This window comes from Numenius arquata, chromosome 5 (assembly GCF_964106895.1).
Source record: "Numenius arquata chromosome 5, bNumArq3.hap1.1, whole genome shotgun sequence".
Taxonomy (NCBI): Eukaryota; Metazoa; Chordata; class Aves; order Charadriiformes; family Scolopacidae; genus Numenius; species Numenius arquata.
This window is the reverse complement of record NC_133580.1, coordinates 36,254,001-36,276,892: the sequence shown is the minus strand read 5'-3', so window position 1 is coordinate 36,276,892 and position 22,892 is coordinate 36,254,001. Positions and strand designations below refer to the sequence as shown.

The following is a 22,892-nucleotide window of genomic DNA, read 5'->3' as shown; positions in this document are numbered from 1 at the left end:
AAGCCCATTTTAAAAGTTTAAAGAATTTTCCATGTGGCATGTCAGTATTATGGCATAGTAGGAAATAAAACATACAAAATACATCTCAAAAAGATAAAAAGATACAAAATGAGAAATGCCTGTTTGAGCTTTTTCAAGTACTAAGCAAGGCATTTATATACTATGAGGTAGTGAGGAGGCTACTAAAACAGTGATGGGGACCTTAATGTTAGGCACTTAAACTTCAAGGACTGCTGCCCAAGATAACCAGTAAAAACCAAATGTCAATCCCAGTTTTCTAGTTATTTCCACATATGATTTCTATAGAGGGATTTCTAAGTAGATCTCTGCATTTTTAAAATGCAAAATATAATGTGCAAAAGATAGATTTCAGATTTAGGTTTTTGTTCTTTTTAAACTACAGGTGATATTTAACACTTTTTTGGGAACACATAGGAATCTTAGTTTGCAACAAGACAGAACAGAAATCTTGGATAGATAAGTTATCACTTGCATTTCAAAATGGGTGTTTAATAAAGTAATCTCCATTCTGCCACCGAAAAAAAGAGATGAAACTTCAGAGGAACACAGAGGATTTGCATCCCTTCTCCCAGTAAAATTGCCCAAATGAACAAATAATAGCTGGCTGGAGTTACACTACAATGTTTGGTATCTTAATCAAAACTGAGTTGCTCTCATTTCATCAAAATTAAATGGTGTTTCATCTTGTCTTTATTCTCAGCAGTGCACAATGTCTCATGGAGCTTTCCTGTAAAAAGGAGGAAAAAGGCTCCTGCATATTGGTGTATTTGATCATGGTGATTCGCCAAACTGGATTCACCCCTGGCTCTAAGCAATGTGTAATGGGCAATGGAAAAATTCGGTTGTTCATTAAGACTAGTTATTCTGACCAAGAAAAGTAATAAGACAAGAAATACTCTACATTTCTGGGGTCCACTGCACTGAATAGTTATGCTAGGACAGTGTTTGGCTTCTAAGGACTCCCAGGATATACAGACTGGGATGGGGGTGGGGGGGGAAAGAGTAGAGCAAAGTTACCATCATTTTCATTCTTCTAAATTATTTTTTCATATTAAATGCAATTAGCAAGGGCTTTATGTGAAATAATATTTTTATGGAAAAAGCCTGATATCTAAATTGACAGTCTTCCCCCTTCTAGTTGCCTTTTTTCCTGAAAGCTTGGTAATTAATCCAATAAATTATGTTACCTGTGCTGTAAGTATATGTGCTGGTTTTGGGTGGGGTAGAGTTAATTTTCTTCAAGTAGCTAGTATGGGACTGTGTTTTGCCTTTTGCTGAAAACAGTGTTGATAATACAAGGATGCTTTAGTTACTGCTGAGCAGCGCTTACACAGAGTCAAGGCCTCTTCTGCTCCTCACCCCACCCCACCAGCGAGTAGGCCAGGGGTGCACAAGAAGTTGGGAGGGGACACAATTGGCACAGCTGACCCCAGTTGATCAATGGGATATTCCATACCATATGACATCATGCTCAGCATATACAGCTGGGGGAAGAAGAAGGAAGGGGGGATATTTGGAGTGATGGCATTTTGTCTTCCCAAGTAACCATTACGCATAATGGAGCCCTGCCTTCCTGGATATGGCTGAACACCTGCCTGCCAAGGAGAAGTAGCGAATAAATTCTTTGTTTTGTTTTGCTCGGGCGCGTGGCTTTTGCTTTAAACTGCCTTTATCTCAACCCATGAGTTTTCTCACTTTGACTCTTCTGATTTTGTCCCCCATCCCACTGGGAGGGGAGCGGTCAAGCAGCTCCGTGCTTAATTGCTGGCTGGGGTTAAACCACAACAGTATACTATCTATCTATATGTTATCTGTTACTGCAATTTTATGTTTGTGTTTACAGTGCTATTTACTGTAAATATGTTAAGATACACTCTAGAAAGAAAAAGAATTTAGCACATCTAGATACCAAACACGATCCATATAGATGCTAAACATGGTAAGGACAAGGCCTGTTATTCTATTTGCTTTAGTAAGATCTACAGAACAGAAAGTCTTTGCATGGTACTCAAAGTACCTTGAGGTTTCAGCTTGACTGGGAATTTTATTGCTAGAACAGTATAGATAAAATTATTCACCATAAAAATCATAGAACTTACCAACAGATTTATTCTTGAGATGCTACAGAACCAAATTACATTAATTTAGTGAGGTTAAGAACTTCAATTAATTAATTACCTATCTGAAAATAGTAAACTTTATAATCCATATTTTGTCCTCAGGCAATACTATACGCTAGGTATCCACTAGCTAGTACCCCTCCATACTATCTGGATCTATATGCTCATGCTAAGCTGAAAATAGAATATTCAAAGGATTTCACAGTTTTCTTAACTTAGAAAAAAACCAAGTTCATTTCTACAGTAAATGTAATTATCATTAATCATGCATTGTTTTTTACTCGAGTAATTTAGAAGCACACTCACACTGTACACAGAAATAAAACATTCAAAGGCACAGAATAAATTTAAAATAAAGGTCTTATCTATGCAACCCAGTACTTCAGTTTATCATCTTCTCTTAACAGGAGAAGAAAGCATGATAAAGAGAAGCAACTTCTTTTCTGCTTCCAGGAAGAGGCCCACTGATTACAAATAACAGCATTATTACGGGCAGATTTTAGGCTCAAATTTACAACTAGTTTATAAAAAGGTAATCTACTTTTAATAGGCTCTATGCTAAATGCTAGTGTGCATTAGAAATAATTTTTGAGTAGATGCATGCTGGCAATGCATGAAAGAAATTTTGGAATCTAAATAATCTCAAGAATTGTTTTGTCACTTGTTAAAATGCTATTTGCAGTATGTTAACACTTTTAAAATGAATACAAGCCTACTAGCTGCCACTTCCTTTTCTGTGTTAAGCAGCGAGTTTCTGCCAAACTGTAAATCCCCCAGGCAGTCCTCTGACGGGCACTATCACGTCAGCCCTGTCCCTCACTAGTCTCAGCTGTCACTTTGCACTGCCCGCTTACACCAGCTACGGGGTGGGTAGGTGACACTGTGGTGTGACAGCAGCCCTCCAGCCTGGCCTCAGCTGGGTGGTTAAACCTGTTCTTCATGGTCCAAGGCACTCTAGTATTAGAGGCAGCACCAGGCAACCTTGGACAAACTTCTCGAGAGAGCTTTTTGCCAAGAATATGCTTAATATTTCCTTTGCGTGAGTATTATAGAATCATAGAATGGTTAGACTTTGAAGGGATCTTAAAGATCATCTAGTTCCAACCCCCCCTGCCATGGCCAGGGATACCTTCCACTAGACCAGGATGCTCAAAGACCCACCCAACCTGGATATTGGTGCATCTACAGTTAAAGAAATGCTATGGCTGTTTTCATTGAGTTGAAAGTCAAAACCAGACTTCCATCATTGCACAAGAAAAATGCCAGTCACCTCACAAGATTACAGGCTCTCACACAGGTGAGCAGATCACTAGTACCAAATCCCAGCAATGACCATTAGTTTAGATAGGCTTCCAGACACATGTTTGAAAGCAGCTGATCATATTTATTTCACAGTCCCCAATTCTGTAATTGATGGCAAATAAGCAAACTCCTCCAGCTGCATGGAGGCCGAGTTTGTAGCAGTTCACAGAATAATTTGGGTTGGCAGGCGCCTCAGGAGGTCACTGTTTACTACATTCAGTTGGAGGATTTGGACTTGATTACACCGGTCCATGTGAACTGGAAGAAATTATTTGTTACAAGTTTAGAAGCCAACTAAAATAATAGATTATCAGTGAATGCCTTTTAGTGTTCTGTGGAGAAACAGTCACTAATCATGCTTCTATTCACTTTTTATGGATAAGCTTCATTTACAATTCCCTGTCAAATCCCATGACTTGCTTATACTGTGTAAGCAAGGTAAGTGTTCATCTTTCATATGGGATACGTAGCTATTTGCTTCAGGACAATTCCAAATAGATGTCTATAGGAAGAATAATCTGCCAAAGGCACTGCTAGGCATGCTCAAGCTCCAACAATGAATTTGCTAGTTGTAGTCTCTTATTCCCAGTTTAGAGTAGACTAGAGATATCACAGGCTTAAGAGACATAACCTTAGAGAGATAGAAACCACCAAGTTACGTTGATATTTTGATTGTATGTCTGGTTGGTACCTTCTCTTATTTCAGAAAGGCCCACCCTGTTTCCTACAAGGGACCCGTCTCTCACTGGTATTCTGAATGCCCACACTTGGTCCCCACCCAATTGTCAGTTTACCTGGAAAATCCAAGCAAAATCAATCTCATGTACCTCTGAACTGCACAGAAATGCAGAAATACTAGGTTCTAGAATATCTTTACATGACTGATGTTAACACTCCTGAAATGGCTACTCATCCCTTGCAAAACCAGTAAGAGACAGAGATGCAGAGCAGTCCGTTAAGAGCTATAGATACTAATCAGTTCAATGGCCATACTGCATACATGGCTGAGAATCTCAGTCTAAAAATACCAGTATCAAGAATCAAATGAATGGTTTTGCATGTCTAAAGAACAAAGCACCAATTCAGAATAATCACACTATTTATAGGGCTGTGGAATAATATGCATGTACATTATGGATGTTCTTTAATTTCACAGATGTGATTTTATTCTGATACAGCCATCATGACTCATATTTAAGCTTTACAATATACAGAACAGAATTAAATGAAAGTCAGCAGAGATTTGCTTTCTAGCTTATAATTATAAGGATCTATACATATATATTAAGATAAAAAGATATTAGGTATGGTCCATACTAAAGTACAAAATTGTGTATTACAGCAATGATGATCCTTATGACACTGAGTAAAGGGTTCAAAGACCTACGAACAGAAAAGAATATTCTTAGCATAAAACTACGAAAGAGCTTTATCAGAAGCTAAGGTTATAGACTACTGTGGCCATGCCATACTCGTGTATCCCCTGGCAGTTCATTAGATACTCGATTTTGTAAATCTCCAACACAGTTTCTACACGGGACCATGGCCACAACAAAAGCAACATTTTATTTATCGCTGAACAAAAAAAGGACTAAAAAGCCCCCCCAGGAAAACTGCTTTAAGAGAGAACAAAATTGCTTGTGAGATGTTTTCAAGACCAATTCAGCACAGTGGAGTGAATGCCCACCACAATGTAATACCCCTTCACCCCCGCCCCCCCCCCCCCCCCCCCCCCCCAAACCAAAGCACCAATAGGATTTGTCAGACAGACAGGAATACACTTCAATAAGGATAAAAAAGAGCTTAAATATTCAATTTTAACAGCTCCTCTAGACACTAAGAAATAAGATACATCATAGAACTTCTTCATGCTGAATCCATATAAACCCCATATTTTTGCACAAATACTAATATTCTTCATAATCTTATGTTTTTCCTAACACTTAAATGTTCATACAGAAAACAGTACAAAAGGAGGTATTTGTCTTTTCTGGGTTATTTTTGTGTCCAAACAACACTACACACATTTTGGAAAGCATCATTCCCACCAGCTATCTGGGGTCACTTCTCACCTACCAGATGTGGAAGAAAATGACCACAGTGGATCAGCAATGAAAGTGTAGTAACTCTTGGTATTGTGCAAATACTTAATGTTCACCTTGGTGCTGAAATGAAAATATCTACAGGTTGTTTTATAGTATGAGCTAAAGAAAATTTAATCCAAAGAGTTCAGAGCAGTTTGGAGGCATTTTTGAGTTCATGTCACTATATTCATGGAAGATAGCAACACTCTAGCTAGATGTTGATGTTAAACGCGATGTAGCTAACCAGTCAGTGGATTGGTACATGATCCCTTCTGCTCTTCATCTGCAGGAGATACAGATTGTGCTGTTAAACCTGAGATTCGCTGTTTGACCTTTCAGCTCTAGCAGGCTGCTTTTCAATCCTCAGTTATTTGGAAAAATAGTTATCTTCCCCTTCAACTGTACGTCCTACAGCTGCTGGCCCCTCCTGCTAAAGGCTGCTGAGTTCAGAATCACCACTAGAACACACTTGAAACAGCAATCCAAATTTGCTTAGACTTTTCAGAACAGTAAAACTAGATGTCCAATCCTACTCAAGCTCCCAAATCCTGAAGGTCACTCAAAATACCAAGCTATGAACAGCAGATATTTTCTTTACTGTTCATTTGTGTAGCATAACACAAATCATCCTGCATTCATACCACTGACAGACGCAAAAGAAAACACTCCATCCACCTCTCAGTTCTGGGAGGCCACCCGTTATTCACCTCTTCATCTGGGAAAGACTTAAGTAAACAAACCTGTTTGGCCAACTGATCCTTCTTCACCAAGCCTGTGGCTGCAGCAATGTTCCCTGCTCCTTCCACTGTCTTCTGGGCCACCGCCGTCACTCCTGTCACCACAGCTCCTCCAACATTAGACACTTGCTCTTTGGTCTTCTCAGCCACTGAGGAGATGCAGAAGATGGAAAAACACGTTACGACTCTGGGAGCCGTAAGTTTTTCAGAGAGTCGCATCTGTCACTGACAGCCGAACATCATGAAGAGCCATAAGGCCATCACACTTTGTGCACCCCAAGAGGATCTTAAGAAATAAGACTATCTATCTGGCAACACTGGAACAGCAGAGGTAAAAAAAAAAAAGCCTTATTCGTGGCTCAATTTCTTTCACGTGAAAGACGTTTGACATTTTCATTCATGTCTAGCTGTACTTTAGGGAAGAAAGATCATTACTTAAGGGCCCTTATTACGCCTAACTCACTGTGTAATGTATAATAATTGCATTCAATATATCCCAGTTTGGAAAAGCATTCCAGTTGGTCCACCAAACACTTGCTGCATGTCACAGGTCAAGGAAGACAATATTGTTTTACACTAGACTCACAAGCCATTGATTTTTCTTTAATTTTTGGTTTTTTAAAATACACTTGATCAATAAGCAGAGCTACTGTTGCTCAGAGAATTTCTAACACAACCTTTTTATCTGGTTCTCTGAGATTTTTGCCCCAGTGCTGATGCGTCCATCCATAACATACTAATCTACGAAAAGACTGAATGCCAAAGAAGCCAAAACAAACTGGATTAATAGCTAACTTCAAAGCCCCAGGGAAACAACAACATATTTAGCCTACATATACATCAGCAGTTGCCATTTTACCTTTCAGAATATCAGTGGGTTCTTTCTGCTCATTCATCCCCAAGGGGGATGTCTTTCTGACAGCAGCTTGCACTATAGTGAAACCCCTCTAAGAAAAGAGGTGACTTCAGGCTTTAAAGTCACATGGCCAGATTTTCAGAAGAAAACACATTTACTCATCTAAACAAGGGACTGTTCTTTAAAAACGTCCATCATATAATTTTGTAATTCTAACTAATCCTGTACTTTTCTCCAGCCCAAATCCCATCTGATTCATGACATGCATTCATAGCTTTATTTGCACTCTTTATGAGCATGGGATGGATTCTGCTTGGCAGACAGGCCACCCCTTCAGAGACTTTTTTGGGAAACACACATGAAGAGAAGATTTTCTATGGATAAAGTAGATTTCTTGAACTCCTTACGTAAAGAGTATCATCTGCCCACATCACAGAGCACACAGCAGCATAGATTGCTATGACTGACATTAAACAACACCAATTAGGAAAAAGCTAGAAAGGTAGACTGTGCCTAATACTTGACTTTTATTAACAACCCAAATAAGAAATATACTGTGACTGAAAATGGAGGCAGATCATTTAATGTTCATTCTAACAAAGTTAAAGTGAAAAATTAGTAACCAAGTAGGTATTCTCTCTATTACAACCAAAACCAGGAGCTTTCACTATAGAGCAGGACGGCAACACATTACACATTGTCTGAAATTAGAAACAGCAAAACGGTCTGTTCCAAAGATCTTCCAACCTATACATGCTAATAAGATACAAATTAATGATAAATTTCACTGTATCCCCCCAGTAGTCTATTGACATGTTTTTTCCAGGGGGAAAAAAAAAAAAAAATCAAGTAGGTTTTGCTGAAAAGCAAATGTTGCCCTCAGGGAAGGTTTGACATTATGCTAGCAAGTGCAGGAAGACACATATGAAGATGCCTCATTTGAATATTACCAGCTACAGAAAATAAAAGCTCTGGATTCTACACATGAAATCTATACAGGAATTTTTTCACTAGTTCTTGCAAACACATATCTTCAGGTGTGTGTCCTTGTAACCCATTATATCTTCCAAAGAATATTAAGATCTGATTCTGCGTGGAGCCTTTCAGAAATAAACTGAGCAACGTTATGAAACAGAAACCTGTCAACACTTTGATATTATGTAGGACATCTAGAAGAAATCTCAGAGCTATGTAAAAAAAAAAGTATAGTCTTGCAAAAAATAAGTTTCAAAGTAAGTGACAGTCTCCAAAAAATTAAAAATAAAATTAAAAAAAAAAAAAGATGCAGATATGCATTTTAGGTAAGTTTCAGTATTGTTTTAAATTTTTCCTGTCTCATTCCTCTTCTGGGAGGGAAGGAAAAAAAGAAAACAAAACCAAAGGAAGATATGTAAATCAAGGTCCTTTTTATAAACATTTTCTTCTGATAATATTTTTGTATGGAGGCAATGTACACTGTTTTGAAAACTCCCTTTTCCAAAATACATTGAGTGGCAGAACATTTAAGACAGACAAATTCAGCAGGTTTGATGTTGACAAAGGATTGCATCTTCAGCTGCTCTCAAGCAGACTCCTCCCTTCTGATAAAATGGTAAAGCATGGTTGCACTGTGTTCATTGTCAACAGTTATAATTAGTTTCATCATCTCAAGATCTTAAAAAACCTGCACCTCAAGAGCAAGATATCAATAAATAGAGTAAAACTGGGTGCACTGTGGATGCCACAATATAAAATACCTAATTCCCAATGCCATTATTAAACCCACATTTCTCAGACTATGTTGTTGTGGCAAGTATAACCACCTACCAAAACCAACCATCCAGCGGCTGCCCTTCCCACAACTAGAGTGTTTTGGGAAAACCCTGTCCAAGCTCCATTTTCTCCTCCCAGAAACACATTACTCTAGGAAAGGCTTAGTATGTGCTAACAAAACGAAAAAGCAAAGAATCAGGCCACTAACACTGTTACTGGAAGAAGAAGATACCTGATAACAGTAACAAAAGCAGTATATTTAAGATAACTCCTATTTCAGACATAGCCTAAGAAAACTATCACAGGAGGTACCCTGAAAGATCTCTAATACACTGCTTCAGAAATCAGAGCCATGAGGATAAATCCAGCAAACTATACACATGTAGCGCAGATTTGCAAAAGCACTCAATACTAGAGAGAGAGAGAGAGGGGTCTTCCTTCCTGTTTCCAAGGAATACCTAAACGCTATCAAAGTTCCTATTACCAGAGTGACTCTTCAAATAAGCTCCAGCCTGGTGACCCTTCAGCTCTGGGACTCTAGCGACAGGAAAAGAAAAAACAAAATAGATTTCCAGTCTCATGTACTTTATTGCTTACACTAAATAGTAACAGGGGAAAAGTATTAAGCGCGCACAAACAAATCTATTCAGAATGCAGGGCATTGATACCATCTAATTACATTAATCTGAATATCACGTTGTTTAATGATCTTAAGCCATTAAGTCTTTGTAAGGCTGATGTCTACTTTACATCACAGTGCTGAGAAACAGAGTAAATCAGCTTTTGCAGAGCTCTGCTGTGCTATGGCCTGATTACTTCTGTACATCTATGCAGAAACTGTCCATTCCAGTAAACGATCCTGGGATTGTCTACAATGACCATGCCAAGGCTAACTTTGAAATTGAAGTTCTAATACTGACTACAGCACTGTGCAAAAAAATATTAGCATTGAAGCTTTCTTTTCCTTACTTATTACAGGTAACTGCATAACATAACAATATCAATGTGAAACCTTCAGAGCAATTCAAAATGAGAACTCATTGCTTTCAATTTTGTACAATAAAAGTAGATGTAAACCATAGGATTTCTCTGAATTAATGAAATTACTCTTACTTCACTAAATATCAAAGGCCAGTAGAAATGTTAATTAGGTAGGCAAGTCCAACATACAAGCTAACACCCCATAATACCAATAAGCAAAGCTGCTTCATCTTCAGAAGTTCTGGGAAAGGATGACCTGAAAAATAACATGCTCACTGTATTCCTGTGTCACAGCCTGGTATCCTCATTTTACAGCGTCTCAATGCTACTAAACCTGGTACAATCAGGTCATACCTTGTTTAAAGCAAGAAACATCTTAGTTTAATATTTTTGCGTTTGGAAAGCAACTGACCGAAAAGTATATTTAGTTGTCCAGCTCTTTGAGGTGTGTCAGCTCAGCCCCTTTACCAGTAAAAGGTTTTAAACCACAAACTATTTAAAAATAGAAAAACTAGCAAGACCTTTGAACTCTGAAAGTAGAGAAAGGACTGACTGCACAACTGTGAACACACTCATTTTGATATGTGATTCTAGTTTGCATTTGACCGTCTCCAACCTCTTGAATCATTTTTACTCACATAACAAAATGTGTTATTTCACCTCAGGTTTCACGTGATATTAACATGCTGGTGCATCATAAAACCACCAGAAGCAACAAACTCCTAGTCCTATGAAAAGAGACAAGTAGGTCCTTGCAAGTGCACTTTTGTCACATCAACTTTAATACCATTGATTTAAGTCTAAAACATATTCATTAGCATTCCTCAGTGTCTTCATATAGCATCATTACAGCGAACCCAAATCTGTTTTTACCTATCTTCTCTGCTTGCCAGAACAACTCTTAATAGACTTGCAATTTTTTAATTTTCTTTTGTTTTTAAAATACATGCACAAGCAATTCCTCTGTTCTTACACTACCAAACCCATACTGTTTCATTTTAGAAACCATGCTCTGTAGATTTTCCATCAGGTCTTCTCTTCTCACAGCCACATGTTAACCTGCATGTCCACTATTTGCATTCAACAGCCAAACTCCTTTCAAACAGTTTAATAAGCCAGAAGGAAGCAAACTGTGGCACAGTACCTATCATCTCCAAGCTTTCGGTATTTCACTGTCACCCATTTCCTAAGTGGGTGAGGAGCAACCACTGTTTTGCCTAAAATTCCCAGTAACTCATCTGAATTTTCTATTCATAGGCACAGCACGTAACAGATGCGCTTTCCTTATGTTTGGCTTTATAGTCTGTTTCGTATCTTCCAGAACAAAATTTAACATCTTTTCAAACCTGTCAAAAATTCTATTCATCTACTTAAAATGTCCTGTCTCACTACACACATTGCAATCGGATCAAGATGGATACTCACAGCATTCAGTTGTTCCTCTCAGGAGGAAGAAGAGAAGCTCCCCACTAAGCTAGACTACTATAGAGTCCCAGTGCTTCAGCAAGTTTCATACATGTGCAAATGCCCTTGACTTCTACTCTACCACAGCCCAGCTTGGTGAACATCACCTCTATTAACTTGCTTGCTAGCACTGTCAGTTGCTGTTCCCACATTTGTGATGCAGATATATGTGCCTCAAACCTCATTCCACTGCAATCCTCTACTGGTTATAGTAATGATCCCTCTGAATATTTCTCTTAATTGAGGTCTAACAAGCTGAGATTTCAAACCTCGTAACAACCCCATGCATGTTCAGCCTAAGGCTAAACTCTGAAGGACTACCATAGATGTTCCGTTCAGTTTTGTTACTAAAAATACTCTTGACTGACATCTCATTTACTGAAGTTGTGATATCAAGTACTGCCAAGTTATCTTACCTACAGTTGTTTATCCTTTGCATTGGCTTATGTGAGCACAGGGGACTGATACATTACTGTACACAGAACAAAAAGGAAGAAGAAACCCTTTTCTACTCACTTATTTGGTTTCTAATTTTTTAGGGGAAAACCACCTTAAATTTCTTGACCATGTATTTTCTTTACATCTTCAGAAATCCTATATTTTACAGCAGAAAATTACACATTCTATTCAATGCACTATGGTCAGCTGAGGCTTTCCTGCACTCTGTAGAGATCAAAGACTTCCATTTGTTTTGCCACTTAATACAAATTATTGGTTACTGGTTTCAGTTCATACCTAAAATGATCCCTGCAAATCAATTTAAAATGCAAATTTACTCTTTGTTTCAGCATATAAATGCCAACGTGGACATACATGCCTGGCATTAACTTCAAAGTTTGAAAGTGCTGTTGCTACTGAGAGATTAGGCAGTACTAAAAAACATTTCAAAACCCTCATAACTGTGACAAACTCAAGTCAGTTTATTGAAACTCAGAAATTTGTTTCTTTCCTGAAAGCCATTTCCTTTCCATCCACCCATCCCTTCCAGATCCAGTGGGACACACTGAGGAGTCATAAGAATCTTTTAGGAATGGAGGGGGTGATGGGGCAGTGGCAGCATGGCTGCAGGTGCAGCAAGCACACCTCATCTGAAACTGCACTATCTGTGTGATGTTGGAAACAGACCTCAAGCTGGGATGAAGAACCACTAAGAGCACAGGTGATACTCGGGTATTAAATTCACATGGAATTCTCTGCAGCCACAGATGTGCCAGTTTAAAGCCCTTTCAATTACTCCCGCCAGCTTACGAGCTAAGGCACATTTTTCTCATGGGGACAGGTGGATCCCATCAATACAAGCGTATCTTGTATTTCACTCTTCTGTGATTATAAAAGCCAAAGTTCTGGCAGAGGCACCAGTCCTGGAGCCAGGTATTGATGTCTTGGGCTCACCTGTTCCTTCCGAAGTCTCCCCATTTCTGGGAGGATTGAGGAAAGCACTATCTGTGCTTCTGAACCTTTTAGCCACCTTCCCAGGGCCCTGAAACCTCTTTTGATCAACCTTGCACTTCTGGTTGCAAAATCATTAATACCCACATGAAAGATCAGGAGTGGGTAATAGTCCAAAGGCTGTACTAAGCTGTAGAGTTACCTGGTGACATCCCTGACTAGAGCCCCAGAGAGGCATCAAACTTCCCTGAAAAGAGAGTCTGGTCTGCAAATGGGTGCCTCCATTCTGCTGAAGAGGGAGTCACCAACGACCATAACTTGCTGTTGTTTATTCTCAGCACTGGTCTCAATGCAGGTCTTGCTGCAAGGGGTTGGTTGATGTGCCCTTGGCAAGGGTGCTTACACAGGTTCCTCCTTCTCTATCTCATCACGCACTTCATCTACCATTCCCAGAGGCTGGGTATAATCATACAGGCTGCAGTTAACAGCAGTGATTGTATGGCAGGGCTGACCTAGCGACTGCAGAGGTGAAACTCCATGTTGCATCCCAGCTTCACTGCAGACAGCCTAAAAGACTTAAGCATGGACAGGTTGCTGACCTTGTTTGCCTTAACTGCAAACACTCCCTGGGGTTCTTCCTTTCTACATAGCTCTTACAGTCCCTACTGTTTGAAGGAGTTCTACATTATTTTCCCTCCTTCATTTGTTGCAATAATTCCTGCTTTGTCCACTAGCATCAATCTTGCCCGACTATGAGCTCCTAAATCAGCAATTAAAGTCCTCTTGACATATGCCTAAGTCCCTCCACATTTTCCCTTCCACAGTCCTTCTCTAGTGGCATTCCTCTTCTCCACTCCACTCTTCTGCCTCCTCAGATCCCAAGGAGACAAATCTGGACACCCAAGCCAGGCTTTCAGTTTCTATAGGTTGAAGTTGGTCATAGCAAAAAAGTAAAATAAAATTCAGAAAGACTTCACATTTTTAGCCAACTGGTTTATAGCTTTCCAGCAGAGAATATTTCACCTTCAGTAATTATCAAACAACAGAAAGACCCTTGACTTATCTATTTCTAAAAAAGTAAATTATTGCCTTCCGTTTAGGAATCTGGTTTTGTTAGTCTCCTGGCTCATATAGTACAACTTGCTTTGATTCAGGACATCCCTCAAAAAACACTTCTAACATAGAAACAACTATATTAAATTTACATATTTGATTGTAAAAAAGTGTATTTGCCTCTCTATTTTTCTATGTTTTTCTGTTATTCATAAATTGGAGTGCTCTCAAAAAATACACAGAATTTTTAATAGCTAAGTGGTTGGTTAGTCAAGCATAGGAAAGTAGTTTAAATTGTCTTACCTGTTGTGACACCATGAACAACTCCTTCCTTGGTCCTGGAACCTAAACAAAGAACAACATTAGGTTGAAAATACACGTTCTTAAGTACTGGCAAAGACTAGATGGATGATAAAGAGGGATGAATATACAGATTACATACAGTCTTCCCTAAGATTATTAAAATTAATTCAAGAGAAATTCAACCTAAGGAAAAGGGCAAAACCATCAATAAAGGGCAATCAAATGAGTGTATATTAACTGTGGAAAGGTGAATAATACTGGAAACTCTTCTGCAGTTTATATCTTGTCCATACTGACTTCCTTACCATTTTCTTGATAGCCATGTTAATTAAGCCTCCCACTTTGCAAAGTCACATGGGTGACTCCACACAGAAACCATGTTACCATTAACATCCCAATGAGACTCATGCATGGATTTGCAGAAGATCAGAGCCAAAGTTTCCAAAAGATCCTTACAATTTCATTTTACAACCCTTCTCCAGATCTCAGTTTGTAGGGGTTAACAATGGTGGTTGAACCACAGAAAGACCTAGAGGTTAAAATCAAGGGGAGCTGGAAGTGCTAGCCAGATTTAGACAGAAATTAATCTGAAAGGGAAACATCAAACAGCAGATAGGGTTCAAACATGAAAATTTCACCAGGGTCAAACCCAAGGTCTGCTGCATCCAGTGTCCTCCTTGTCACAGGTAGGAGTGACAATTTATGTAAAGATTCTGCGGACAGCAACCTAGAGCTAGTGCTAGACTGAGACAAAATGCAAGCCCTGTGTAAACCGTGTAACCCTGCCAGCCTGAAGACCGAGCCACTGTTTACCACGCTGCATGAAAGGGAACAATATCTCACGTCTTCAATGGGAAGAGAAACAAATTAGCACATACTGCTGTTGGAAATGTAACTCCGCGTCTTTTTCTCTACCAAAGCTCTACTTATCCTTGTCAGGTTTTATAATCTGGCTACATTTCAGGGATTAGTATCCATCTGTGCACTATGATGCTGCACAATGTGCAATTAAGCACTACAGAGACAGAGTTTACGGCTCCTAGCTTATCACTGTACCCTAGTCTGACAAAGATAGCATGACTTTTTTTTTTTTTTTTTTTCCTATTACCAACACAGAAGTTACCTTACTTGCAATGCAATTTTTTGTCTGTATGTCATTCGGTATTTTAGACATTATAATTTATACTTCTGACTTTACACTTCTCACATCTACAGAATTTTAGCTTAACACTACGTGTAAAATCATATACAAACTAATATAAGTAGAAATATATTAGAAGAAAATGTATGAGCAGAGATATATCAGAAGAAAGCAACTTTACCCACAATTGTTTACAATAATAAGATTAAACACTAAAATACAAGTTCATTCATCAATATGTCCTACTTGCTACTACTGCCAATTTATGGAACTTAAACCATGTATCTGTGGCACTATCAGACTGATTACAGCATGGAAAAGGCTCTGTTATCCATGAGCAAGAGCAGAATAATAATCCATGATTAATAACAGGAAAAAAGAAATGTTGCATTAAGTAAAATGACATGTTCCTTTAACTAGCTAACAGGGAGGCTAACAGCTGAGAAGTCTTTTTCATCCTTTATTCTGTTTTTTTCTTTTAAAAAAGCTTGCTTTTCTCTCACTGAAAATATTTACCATTGAAAAAATAATCCATTTTATTAAATCCAAGGCGCTAATGTCTAAGGACTTGTTTTAGGACCTTGGTTCTCGATCTTGTGGCACCATGAGACCCGAAGCAGCAGAGCACTTTGGACGCATACTGGAATCCAAACAGAGGATGGTTCTACTGACTTCTACAAGAAGACTAAACACCACTTCAGGCTTACAGTGTGTCTATCGAAACACTTAATCATATGCTTTTAAATGCACTGTTAAACCTGGCCAGTATCTCATTCATCTTGTTGAAGTAATTGTCTGCAAGCCATGCTATTAAACCCCTGGAAACCTGTGAATACCAAGTACTCAGTTCCCTGGGGCTGGTAAGAGATGGATGGTACGAAAGAACTCCCCGAGGACCTCTGCAACTCATAGATCTCCACAGGGACATATGCAAGTTGATTCTTACTTCACTTAACCTGATGTGATACTGCTCTAACCACAACTAATACAGAAATGTTAGTGTCTTTCTGTTAGTGGAAGACAGGCTTTTCTTTAATGAAAGCTCAGCTCGCAGATCCATACAAAACAGATATGTATAGCCAAATCCCTTAATTGGCAAACAACCAGCTAAGCGGTGGCCCAGACCTTACAGCATATGTTAGAGCTCACTACTATTAGCCCCACTACTGCACACTTGCATGGAAGTAACTCTTTCTGCAGTCACAGCTACAACAGGATCTAGAAGTACATTAGGATCTGCCAGAACAAGCCTATAAATAAAAACAGTTGAACTCAGTAGGACAACTTCTGACTGGCAATGAAGAAAAGCTGGTCATCCACATTGTTTCTGAGAGAAACCAGCTGTCTTTCATTCTGTCATTCCCAAAACATCAATAATCTTGCTCATTGTACCCTCCATAACAAGGGGAACAGAGGAATCAGAGAAGGGATATAAAAAGCAAGGAACCTGACATTGACCTACACTCCTACAGGAGCATTAGTAGTACGTGGTAATACCACTTTTCCTTGCTGTAATACACATCTGTGCAAGGGGAGGGAGAAGCCAAAACCAGAATTTTTGCCTTTTTGTAATTATAAAAAAATACAACAGACTCTCTTCATTTCATTATTTATTATCATCACTGTCATTATGCCAAAAAGAAAGTGTATAACAGCAGTTCGGCAATGCAAATCATTTTTTTGTATGTCATTCAAATAATTTCTTTTTGAGAGACAAACAGACTATTCCAAGCAATCGCTCCCCAAGATTCAGGTTGCTTAGTCAGAGCTGGTTGAAGTCATAAACCCAAATCAGCGGAAGGACAAATCATCCTCTAAGGAGAACACTTACTCCCAAGTGCTGGAGCCCATTATTCCACCAGACAGACCTTGAGTCCCTCGACTACTCTGCTGGCTTTTCTACTACCAAAGGAAAATAAGAAACCTGATGAAAGAGAGTGCAGCAGAGGAATTTGGACGGTCTTGCCAAATAGGTCATGACTGCACTGCTCTACTCGAAGGCCATGTGCCAGGTAAGCACAGGGAGTAGTAAACAACTCACCCACTAGCCACCCCGCTCCTGATGAACTAGTCCTTTGTTCTGCCCGAGTATAACACATAAAAAGTGATCAGACTGGAAACTTCCATTTCTGAGCACTGAGCATGCACTCAAGAGTCAATTGAGCAAAAAGTTCAGCTCCCCGGCAGCACACACAGAGCTCAGAGGAGCTCGTGAGCAGTACATCACTAACAGCATGCAAGAGCAACCTTCTTACTCTCAGTTCCTGGTTTCAAAGCGAGTGGGGATAAGCATCGCCTCTCATTTCCTCACTGCTTCACACCAACAGCTCTTGAAGGATACATGGAGACACAGTTTTAAATTTACAGCATACTCCATGCAGCACAGGACTGCTGAGCCTCAGTCTTCCTTTCTAATCAATGACCAGGCCATTGTTTGACAGCAAGAAAGGTCCTGATGCTGTGCTCATATGAGTCAAGACAGAGCCACTGACTTCAGTTAGACAATGCTGAAGTACATCAGCAAAGGAATTTAGGGAAAAAAAAAAAATACAAACATATGCATAAAAACACACTATAGACTGTATTGAGCAGTATTCTGGATATTAAAAAGCAGGACAAAGACAATGGACTGAAGGAATAAAGAACAGAATTTAGCTCAGAGAGGGGAAAAAAAGTTATTTTTCCAATAGACCACTCTCCCTAGAGTTTTAAGCTTCCCCTTGTGCCCCCCCCCCCCAAAAAAAAAAAAAGAAAAAGAAAAAGAAAGAAATATGTTACAATGACCACATTTCATCCCAAGCAGCAGCTTTTGTTAACAGAGCTCTTATGAGGTAGAATTATGGTACAACCTTTCACATAATAGCTAACAACAGCCTGGATAGAAAGGTCCAGATGTTTTCCACATTTACTGAAATTCCATGGATTACAGTGGGAGACCATATCACCTAGGGGATCTGAACCAAAGACTTTTCATCTTACTAATTCTCCAGCGGCAATGGAAGGCTGAATGTTACGGAGCTGACTGTTGAAACTGAAAATAATTACCAGGTCCTTCTCAGCCCAATGCTGTTAGGTTCTTTTTGGCAAGACGTCAGGCAGCTTTCACAGCATAATCTGGCTGTGAAACTCATATCTGAAAACCCAACTACAGAGACAGGGAGGGAGAAACCTTCAGGAGCTCAAATGCAGCGTGCTGCTCCTCTCCTCCACTCGCAAATGGGTTTCACCACCTTTTGCATTGCAACCCTTAACAGCTACAGAACCGAGAGATTATCACACCAGCCTTTCCTTTGCTAATGCTGCTCAGGAGCAGAGCCACCCCTGCTGCCTGCTTGGGAAGTAGGCAAGAAATACCCAGCTCCTGGTTTCCCCGTCACCCTACTTGATCCTGCTGAAACTTCAGCTGGGGAAACCGTGGCTCCCCACAAGCAGGTATGGGCAGGCACGCACCCAGGCACACGAGCTGCCAGAGCTCCTGGAGACAGCTTCCAACCAAAGGCTTTTTTAGCTGCATGACTGACACTGTGCATATAGCTCTTTCCTCCTGAGAAGCGGGCATCTGCTGCAGGGAGGATCCTGCATCATTCCTACAGTCATATGCACAGGTCCCCATTATGGCTCAGGGCTCCACTGTTCTCAGTATTTTATTCTTGAAATAAATAGCAAGCCTGCCCTCCAAAGTTTAACCTCAGCAAAAGCGTCTCTGAAGACAAGAGGAAATCTGTTGCCTTTGGGAGCAGAACCAGGTTCAAATATTATTACGGTCTGGAGAACAGGTCAGACACAAAGATTAATTCTGTACACAATGCAGGTTTCTAATACAAAGAAAACAATGACCCCAGAAGCATGGTCAAGAACTACAAGAAAACAAAATTAAAAAAAGACAGCCCTAGCCCTGAAAAATAACTCCAATATCAAGCACACCGTACAGTGAAAGAACATCTATTTTGATATATTGAAAATGAGCAGACGCTCATTTTAAAATAGACTCATCTTACAATTAGTTTTCAAAATGACTGCCATCTCTGTTGGCAAGAGCACCGAGCTTTACTATGGCTCAGCAGAAGAAAAGTGTATTCCAAATGAGTAGCCCAAACTATCTGGAGCAGAAATAATTTGTTATGGACTGGCACTAGCCTGCAAGGGCAGAGGGAATCCTGAAAAGACACTGGAATTGCAGAGACGTCAGTGCTTCCATTTAAAAGAAATGCCTCTGGTTTTCAACTCCGTTTAACTTCTCTTTGGTATATGTGCACATCTCCCCTAGGTACACACAGCATCCATTACAGAATTAACCTGCTACAAAATCAGAAAAAAAGAAAGGACCTACAGAAAAGAGTATCTTTGCCTCTCCATTCCTTTACAGAAGAACTTTAGTTTATGAATAGGAGAAATAGATCCATAACTATTTTTTTAAATGACCACTTACTCATATGGTCTTGGCAGATTCTTTTCCTGTGAATTTTTCATGGCAGCATTTGCAAGATAGTCCTCTAAAGCCTGACACTTTCTAAGTGAAGATGATGATCATGCAATCAAAGTACTGATCTGGGATTTGAAAAGAATTTTATCCCTGGCTCTGTGCAAGATTCTTGTGTGTGGCCTAGATAAGTCACTTAACAGCTGCTTTGCTACCTTGGGGTCTACCTGCTCTACCTCATTAACTGAAGCAGCTCTTCCTTGAGAAGTCATGGAAAATATCTGCTATGGATACACAATAGTAAGTACAGAACGTGAAGTTAACTTCAAAATATGAGAAACTGACACTTTGCATACAAAATGTTACTGTCAACATGCCAAGCAATCAGCATGGCTTAGGTTCCTGAATTGACCTCACAAGTTTCTTCTCGTAAAATCCCACTTAAAACCCACATGCTCTATGGGATGCTGTTAAGCTACCTTCCACTTCATCTGTTACATATTTTTTTTAAATTTATTTTTGCTGTACCAACTACCCCTTCAGCCTTAGTCTAGCAACCTTCTTGAATAGCTAGTGACCTGTACTGTCACATACAGTGTAGGAGAGGTACTGTCACATCGCCTACAACACAACCTCGTTCAGTATGGCATTACAGATGTGGCTCTACAGAGCAGTAATGCGTGGCTAGCACAACACAGTGCCCTAAGATCCAACATCTGGCCTCAGAGAACTGGAGCTCACGAGGGCACAACTGTCCTCTTGTTTTGCAATGGTCTCGTGAATGATAACATATTGTTTTTTGGAGAAGATTAGGTCTGAGGGGGGTCCAGCTGTGAGTGTTAAGGTACACAGACCAGCAGCGTGATCTCTGCTGCCCACTCACCCACATAGAGGACGCCCTCTTTCGTCTTTCCTGCCGCCTCTGCCACACCCTGCTTGGTTTTTTCTGCTGCTGCTACGACTCCCTCCTTTGCCTTGGAAAGTCCTTTCATGAACACATCCATGGCTGAAGAATTTCTTCACACAGCTCTAGAGGAAAAAAAAAAAAAAAAAAAAAGACAGTACACTTTCAGTAAGATTTTTTTTTTCAGTTTTTTATCCCAGAAAGGGGAGAAAATTTTATTCAAGCCAAATGGTATCACAATTACTTAACAATTATATTATTTGTACCCCCATATTATGGAGCTTTCATCCTCTGTACATGAGGTTGCACTCAGTATTTCAGCTAGAAAGAACAGTTAAATAACTAGAAAGCAGTACGATTACATGAATCACTTTTCCATTTTCTCACATGCTGCCATAAGTAAGTTAAACAGCACTGCCAGAGAGGTTCCCTCAATCCAAGCAAACCTTGGGGATCCTGTTTCCAGAGAATCCTACAGAGAGGTCGGTGATAATGCAGCTCTGACTGGAAGACGGATTCACTGATACACCTAGTCCCTTCCCTGCCTACCAAGCTATGATTTCCTCCAAAGGACAGTTCTGTTCATGAGCTGATGGCAAGATTTAGCCCCATGATTTGATCATACTCCCCCTCTCATACAGAGGAAAAAGCCAACCTAAAGAAACACTAGCAACTTTAAAAAAAAACCAAACCCAAAATACACCTTCTAAATGACAAGTGTTCACTTGTAAGAAACTGCCATTACAACCCAGAAGGACTGGAGCAAATAGAAAATGTTGCTTTTCCAGTAGTCCAGCATTTTGTGCAGTCCACATCACTCTTCTGGAAATTGAGCTTTCCCGAATGGATTCTTTGCATGTATCAGGACTGAGAAAAGATTTTACTAAAAAGCAAAAGCAGGAATGCAGGATTTTAAGAGCGCTGCACTAAAGCTAGCAAGTGACTTCTGTGGCAGCTATACAACCCAGCGCTACACTGAAGCAACTAAACCAGTAATTAAAATCAAGAAGTCAGGATCCCTTCAACTTATCTGTTACCAATAGTCCTTTCCCTTCCTCCACCCGCACAGAAAGAAGTGCTGCCTGTTATTTTCTTTCCTCTGCTGGAGGCGGAGTAGGAGGAATGGCTGTCTAGGAAGGCATTGGGGCTGCTGCAGCTTTCTACTAACTCGTGACGAGCGTGCGAAGAAAGGCAATATTTGTGCTCCAGCCAAACTGCCGATGGTACCTGTCACTCTGGGGCTGGGTGGCCTTTTACACGCAGAGCCGGGGGGAGGCAGGCTCCAGCCCGCGGGACCCTCCAGCTCCTCGACCAAAGGGGTCCCTAGGCCCGTCCCCAGGCGCGGGGCAGCGCCGCGACCAGCTGCGGGGACGCCTGGGGACCGCGGGCGGGTGGCGCGGATGTATATCAAATAATACCCAGGCACCTGCAGAGGGAGGGGGAGAGCTGGGCGTCGTGACCATACATATACATACCTATAGCGAGAGAGGCACCTACCGAGGAGGGCAGAGCGACGCGACCATATGGGGCACCCACGGGCTCCAGCTGACACGCCGTCGGCACAAGGCGGCCACAGCGCCCGGCTTCCCCTCCCTCCCCCGTGCCCAGAAGAGGACATTCAACAGGATATATATAAAATATTTTTATATATATATATAATTATATGGATGTGTCCATACACATAGAGGCACCCGTTGCCCTCCACAGCCACAGAAAGCCCAGTCCTCGGCAGCACCGGAGCGGAGCGCAGCCGTTCACCCCCGCCGCGCCGCTCCCTCCCTGAGCCCGGAGCTCCCCGGGGGGCCGCCGCCACCACCCCGCAGCCCCCGGCCGCTACCGGAGACGGCGCCCGCCCCGCCCTGCCACTTACCGCCGGGCTCCTCCGCCACCGGCGACCGACCCGTTCCGTGGAGGCGTGGGGCGGTGGGGGGGGGGTGCCGGGGAGGCGGAGGGCGAGGCGCGGAGGGGCCCGAGGGGAGCCGCCCCTTCCCTCAGCACATCCCGAGGCGGGGAAGAGCGGGCCGGGTCTGCTGGAGCCACCCCCGACGGCAGCCCCGCAGGCGGCGAGCGTGAGGGAGAGGCAAGGGCGAGGGGTGGAGAGAGGATGCGCCGCGGGAGGGGGGGGAAGGAGGAGCGGAGGGAAGCAGGGAGGCTCCCGCCACTCTTCCCCACCTTCTCCTGGCCCACCCTCTGCTGGGGGCTGCGCCCACCTCCTCGCGTCCTCCGGGGGAGCGCAGCGGGAGGCGGGATAAACCGGGAGCGCTTGTTGCATCGGCGCAGACCAAGAGAAGGGCAAGAGTCAAGGGGAAAGCAGGTGACTTGGTGCCCCTGTAACTCCGCACGCCCACCGCCCACTCAAGAGACT

At 41.2% G+C, this 22,892-nt stretch overlaps 1 protein-coding gene across 2 annotated transcripts in view; it reads right to left on the bottom strand.

Moving 5' to 3' along the window:
• The window catches only part of SNCA (synuclein alpha), a 68,567-nt gene extending 47,940 nt beyond the window's left edge, over positions 1-20,627 (bottom strand). Inside the window, exons 1-3 of one of the 2 annotated variants that reach the window (XM_074147624.1) lie at positions 20,507-20,627; positions 14,063-14,104; positions 6,268-6,413 (exon numbers count right to left, since the gene is read on the bottom strand). In XM_074147624.1, coding sequence (XP_074003725.1) covers positions 6,268-6,413; positions 14,063-14,104; positions 20,507-20,627 — 309 coding nt within the window. The remainder of the gene's footprint in view (positions 1-6,267; positions 6,414-14,062; positions 14,105-20,506) is intronic. The other variant, XM_074147625.1, reaches the window with a different exon arrangement.
• Positions 20,628-22,892: the final 2,265 nt, after the last annotated feature.